This window comes from Podarcis filfolensis (assembly GCF_964270895.1).
Source record: "Podarcis filfolensis genome assembly, chromosome: 10".
NCBI classification, from domain to species: domain Eukaryota; kingdom Metazoa; phylum Chordata; class Lepidosauria; order Squamata; family Lacertidae; genus Podarcis; species Podarcis filfolensis.
In genome coordinates, this window is record NC_139612.1 from 44,717,515 (window position 1) to 44,723,514 (window position 6,000).

General features: G+C 43.8%; 1 protein-coding gene across 2 annotated transcripts in view; it reads right to left on the reverse strand.

Moving 5' to 3' along the window:
• Positions 1 to 3,257, reverse strand: part of TEF (TEF transcription factor, PAR bZIP family member) — a 28,474-nt gene extending 25,217 nt beyond the window's left edge. For both annotated transcript variants that reach the window (XR_014539052.1, XM_083573844.1), the window contains exon 1: positions 2,990 to 3,257. Coding sequence is in view for 1 of the 2 variants with exons in the window: in XM_083573844.1 (XP_083429970.1) it covers positions 2,990 to 3,092 (103 nt within the window). In the remaining variant the exon portion in view is untranslated. The remainder of the gene's footprint in view (positions 1 to 2,989) is intronic.
• Between the last annotated feature and the right edge of the window lie 2,743 nt (positions 3,258 to 6,000).

The following is a 6,000-nucleotide window of genomic DNA, read 5'->3' on the forward strand; positions in this document are numbered from 1 at the left end:
ACAAAGTACGGTCAATAGCATTGGCAGATGAACTAACATGTCAGGTCAGAGCAGCAAAGGGCAAACACAACCCCTGTTTCCTTTATAACTTATGGCAAATGTTTATTGAATACATAAATAGTTCAGACTGGCAGAAATCCAGCCAACACTCATGGGAAAATGTCATGTGATCTTTTAGAGTAATCAAATGAAACTTTATTACACAGCATGACAAAAGTCTGTAATTTTATCATGACAAGTTATTTGTTGTTTACTGTTGTAACAGTCGTTTTCTCAAAATGTATCTTCTGTACCATAAAGAATAAATGAAAAACATTATTTTTAAAAAAAGACAGTGAACAACAAAATAGGCAAGTACAGCAAAACATAAATAGAATACAATGTAAGTCTGGGATCCGCCCTAAGATCTTATCTTGGGGGTCTGATCTAGCCCTCCTCTACAAAAATTCTGCTCCTGCAAGATCACACTGATTTGGGTAGCAGCAGATAAATAAAATAAAAATAAAAATAAAAATAAAAATAAAAATAAAAATAATAAAAATAAAAATAAAAATAAAAATAAAAATAAAAATAAAAATAAAAATAAAAATAAAAATAAAAATAAAATAAATAAAACAGGCAGCACTGAAGCAGGTAGAGCTAAGCACCCTCATTGGGGTGGTCCCTCCCTGTTCATCAGCTTAATCATGTGATGTGTGGAGAGTGGGTGACAGCCCCCTTCATAGCTGAGCCACATGGATCAACCGAAGAAGGATGCTGTGAACTTGTATGTTCCAGGAATGTGTGTGAGTGTGTGCAGATGGCCACACCCACTGCTAGCTTGTGAACCCCAGAAAGGTGATCCAAGGTGAAGGAGGCCATTGGGCGGGAGGAAAGTTACCCACTCCTGTTTTAGAGGAATGAGTAGCAACCTCTCTTTCTGTGTGTGTTCATGTGCATTTGCTTTATATAAGTTACAAAGAACAGTGCAAGTAAAAATGGAAAGTTGTTTGCTTAACGGAGAGGGTGGTTCCCTTGACAACGTTTCAAAGATAGCATAATCTAAGAATTCAGCTTCTGAGTAGCCAAGATAAACCACATCCAGTGAAAAGTAAATCATCGCCCTCAAAGATCTGTTTGGTTTCCTTTGTATGTTCATACAAAACCAGAGACAGACAACCTGTAACCTCCAAATATTACTGGGCTGCAGCTGCCAGCATCCCTGCCCATCAACCATCCTGGTTGGGGCTGATGGGAGTTGGAGTAGTATCACAACATCTGGAAGACTGCACGTTGCCCGCCTCTGTTCTTCACATGTTGTTTATCTAAAATCTGCTAGGTAGTTTCAGTCCTTCGGTACAGAATGTCTTGGAAGCACAATTCATATCCATCAGGAGCTGTGCATTCAGAATTGTGGACCCAATTTTGTGGAACTCTCTCCTAACTAATATCCAGCATCCCCCCGCTCCCTGTTGAACCCGAAGCCTTTTCTTTATTCCAGTAGATATTTTAAGTAATTTCTGATTTAATAGTTTTTAACTGATTTAATCTGTATTGTTATTTGTTGAACTTGATGTAAACCATTTTGATACATTTATAATTAGGTGGTATATAAACTGCCAAAACAACCACCTATCAGAACAATTACATACTATTTGATTCTGGATTAACTGTCTGGTCTGCATAATTTTTCCTCTTGGGTGCAGTTCTAATTATTTTGCCAGAGCTAAATTGGACCTCCTGTTTCCAATGATCTTTTACAGTAATATCAAATAGTTCTGGGGGGCAGATGTCACAGAACAGACATCTGGCTCCGTTTTTATACCAGTGGTTTGTTGCAAAGGTTTCTGAAAGGAAGAAGTAGAGGACGAACAAGACAATGACAAAAGGAAGATGCTAGAGGGACCTAAAAAATGAGAAACACGTATTCTCCTTTACTCCCATTTTCATCATGGCACAGCATTCCAACTAAACTTTGGCCATCATCTCTCTCCTGTTGCCACAGTCAGTTCACATAGCAGGCAGTTTCTTTCAGCAGGCTTTCCCCACTGCATCAACTCACTACATTGCCCCACAAAAATCTGCCTTATTGCACATGTTTGGGACCCTGAAACGACCACCAGCTTGTGTTATAGTAACCAAGACCATATCTAAAATAGGCACCACAGCATTTAGACGAGTTCCTGGCCAATAGCCAGAAATGCAGCGAGCGACTTAAAAACAACAACCCCCAAACAAACGCCTACATAACGGGAAAGAGAAAGCATCAGCCAACGGATCCCAAAGCCCATCGGAGCACTTGTTAAAGCATCCTACTCCCGGATGGCTCTATTTCATATGGGAGGTGGAGGGTGGAGAAGCAACTTGTGCCTCAGAAACAGCGCCATAAAACGACGTGACACTGATTTAAACCTGTGAGATCGTCGACTTGCTCTCATTGGAAGCCCTTTGACGTTCTTGTTGTTGTAGTAGTAGTAGCAATTTATTATTTATACCCCGCCCATCTGGCGGGATTTCCCCAGCCACTTTGGGCGGCTCCCAACAGAATATTAAAAACACGATAAAACATCAAACATTAAAAACTTCCCTAAACAGGGCTGCCTTCAGATGTCTTCTAAAAATCAGATAGTTCTTGTGGTCATGATCCGCCGGAGCTGAGCTCGCGGAATTAAAAAGTATGGAAATCCTGGGAGCCAAGTAGAACGGCTCCAGCAGAAGCAGCAGTAGTTGCTTGAGCTGAGAGATCAAACCGGACCATCCACACAAGACACCCACCACGTATCTGACAGCTTCTTCCGAAGTTTCCGGCCGCCCTCCCCCGACCCACACCTAATGTAGCAGCACCAGAAAAGTGTGGCTCGCAGCACGTGTCGCTCCTCTCGACTTTCCCGATCCTCGTGGCTTAGGTCGAATTAAAGAAGAAGAGCCAAAGCCAATATATTGTATGCCGCCACCCCTCCCTCTCCCAATCTGGCTTGGGGGCAAAAGGAGCAAAAGGAGCACACCCTACCTTTCAGAGATCCCGTCCAGGGCACAGAGTACTCCAGAAGAGACTTCAGCACTTCAGGGAAATCCATGGCAGGAGGGGCTCCGAGTCTGCTGCAGCTGGACATTTCCCGTCTTGGGCTGGGGAAGGACGATCCCGTTTCTTCTTCCCAAGAGAAGGGCCAGCCGCGTGTCTGAGCGCGGAGAACGGGCTTTCAGCAGAAGTCACAAGAGGAGCCCGGAGCGATGTTGCTCAACAACTCCTGGCAGGGGGAGGCTGCCAGAGGAACAGCCAATCAGAGACGGACGCAGCCCAGAACTCTTCAGCCCGCCCCGCCCACTCCCCGCTGGCCAATGACAAACAGGGCCGGGCCGGTCTGCCAGGGCTGGTTTACAGGGCCCGCTGCAGCCAATCAGGCCCTAAAGAACTGGGCCGGTTACCTAACTTGCGAGAGGAAATGGGCTCGGTCGCAGGAAAGGCTTAAATCTCAAGTGTGAAGAGACGGGCAAGAAATCAAAGGAGGATTCTGACAGTCGGCGCAACAAGTCTATCACAACCATAAAGTACAATGCCAACCTCAGGCCAGTAAATCATAGGTTGCTCTCTCGATCAGGCAGAATAAATGCATTAGTTACCGTAGTTCCTCCTGGTCTTGTTTTGTTTTCAGACTGTGGAGTGGCTTTGCAAATCATCCGTCTTCTTAGGAAGGGGTTCGCAGCGTGACCCTGGAAGCTGCCACCTCTTAGCCAGTATTTCTGATTTCTCCATCAGAATACTGTAGGCAACATTCTATATTTATTTCTCATATGCTACTCAGTGTCTTGTGTGGGGTCATGACCCATAGGATCAAAGTTCTTAGTCTTAAGTTAGATAAACCTTAAGTAGTATAATCACAATTCTATCTCTTGGATAAAACCCCATGGTACCTAATTCAGTTACCTAATATATGACCTGGCAATAGAAGCTGCAAGGCAGAAGCGGTAGAGTTTGTTTGTTTGCTTGCTTCTGTTTGCAACAAAGCAGTCTTTCAGGTGGAATCACAATTGCTGCCTACAAACTAACCCTGCTACCCACAAACTATGTAATTCTGTGCTCCCATTCTTCACAAAGAAGATGACCACCTGGAGTTCAAGTGGTTCATCACACACAATTCTTGGAGTGATTGATGGTGTGTGAGAATTGCGCTGTGGGGTCCTTTAATCTGGCCTGGGTGTGGGGTAAAGGAATCAGGGAAAATTAATTGCCATGTGTAGATCCACATTCTGCATATGGTTAATTTGAAGATGCCATGGGCATACTCATCTATGATTGGTGGGAATTTGTGGCATTCGATGCAGGGGGGGGGCTTGTTTGAGCTGTTTTAGTTTGTGGTGTTTAAAGAGATACTGCTTTGCTCTTGATTTTGCTGCTGGGTGAACATGTGATGTCAAATACACTCTACCAAAGTTATAGCATGTGCCACCAATGTAGCTAAGACGGTAGAATTATGGGTCACTTTCATTCACCCTGTTTCTCATGGAGTAAAATGACACACCATGCTGCTGCTTTAAGCTTCAGAGTTAGTGGGTGTGGAAAACACCATACTTGTAATCTAGTTTCTACTTCTATGGCATCAGCAGAAAATCTGTCGCAGTATTTCCAGGAACCTTTCTGTACTGTTTATCTTAAAGCCATATCTATACAAAACTAAAATAGAGCAGTGACCTTATATATAGTCTGGGGGTGGTGCTATATTTGGGGCACAAGTATCGTTGGTGGCTAGAGGTGCCTTTTAACAGCTTAGGCTAGTTCATTAGCTGCAACACTATCTGAATAAAGCAGACTTTGAGTTTTGTTAAACATGCTCTGGCTATTCTGGACTAGATTCTAGACTGACGCATTCAGCTCCACCCAGCAAGGCCAGTGGCCAGAGATGGTGAGAATAGAGGTGCAGCAATATCTAGAGGCCCACAGGGCACGTTTAGAGCCCTTCTGGTCTCAAGTATAACTCTAATTCCTAATGCTATATAGCTTCATACTGAGAGGGATCATCCAAAGCTGCCAATTAATCTTCTTACTTTTGCCATCAGTTTTAAGACATGCTTTATTAGGCATCATGTTCCTAATTATGTTCAAATACTTTACCACACTGTGAACATAACATACTTTAAGGCAGCGTCTCCTAAATCCTGTGAACTGTAGTTAACCCTTCACAAAGCTACAGTTACCAGCACCTTTAACAAACTACAGTTCCCAGGATTCTTTGGGTGGAGTGTATGCAGCCTGTTTTATACAAAGAGACAGACTGGTACCATTTTGAATCAGTTGTGTGATTATGTCAGCATCTCAGTCCAGTAGCGATAGGTGTTGCAAAGCCTGCTTAAAACTGTGATTATTCCAATGGGTGCAGTCGGCTACCCATCCCCCAGTCACGTTTCACACCCAGACAAGTTGCCCAGAAGCAATGTTAACAAGCCTCAGCTTTTCCCTGGCACCCCTTACACAAGTCCCTCCCACACACTGCTTGGAGCCTGGAGGGCTTACCTGCAAGATCCTTGCCCAGTGCGAGGAACTGAAATGCCTGCAACACACACACCCCCCTGTCACATTTGTGGGTGTGCCAAGCCTAATTAGCCTAGCAGCCTGAAAGCTGAATACCGTTGTCACCACAAGAGAATAGACCAAATACAGTGGTACCTTGGTTCTCAAATGCCTTGGTTCTCAAACAACTTGGAACCCAAACACTGCAAACCTGGAAGTAAGTGTTCTGGTTAGCGATTTTTTTTGGAAGTCGAACATGCTCCATTTTGAGTGGTACACTTCCAATTTGAGTGCCACAGTTCTGTTTGGAGTGCCCCACTTTTGTTTGGAGTGTTACGCTGACAATTTGAGGGCCACGCTTTCGTTTGGAGAGTTATGCTGATGTCTGTCTGTTTTTGCTATTTATTTTGTGTTTATGTGGCTCTTTTTTTTGGTGTGTGACCATGTGGAACCCAGTTCAGCTACTGACTGAATGTGTGACTGCAGTACATTGTTTATTGCTTTCATTTTATGGA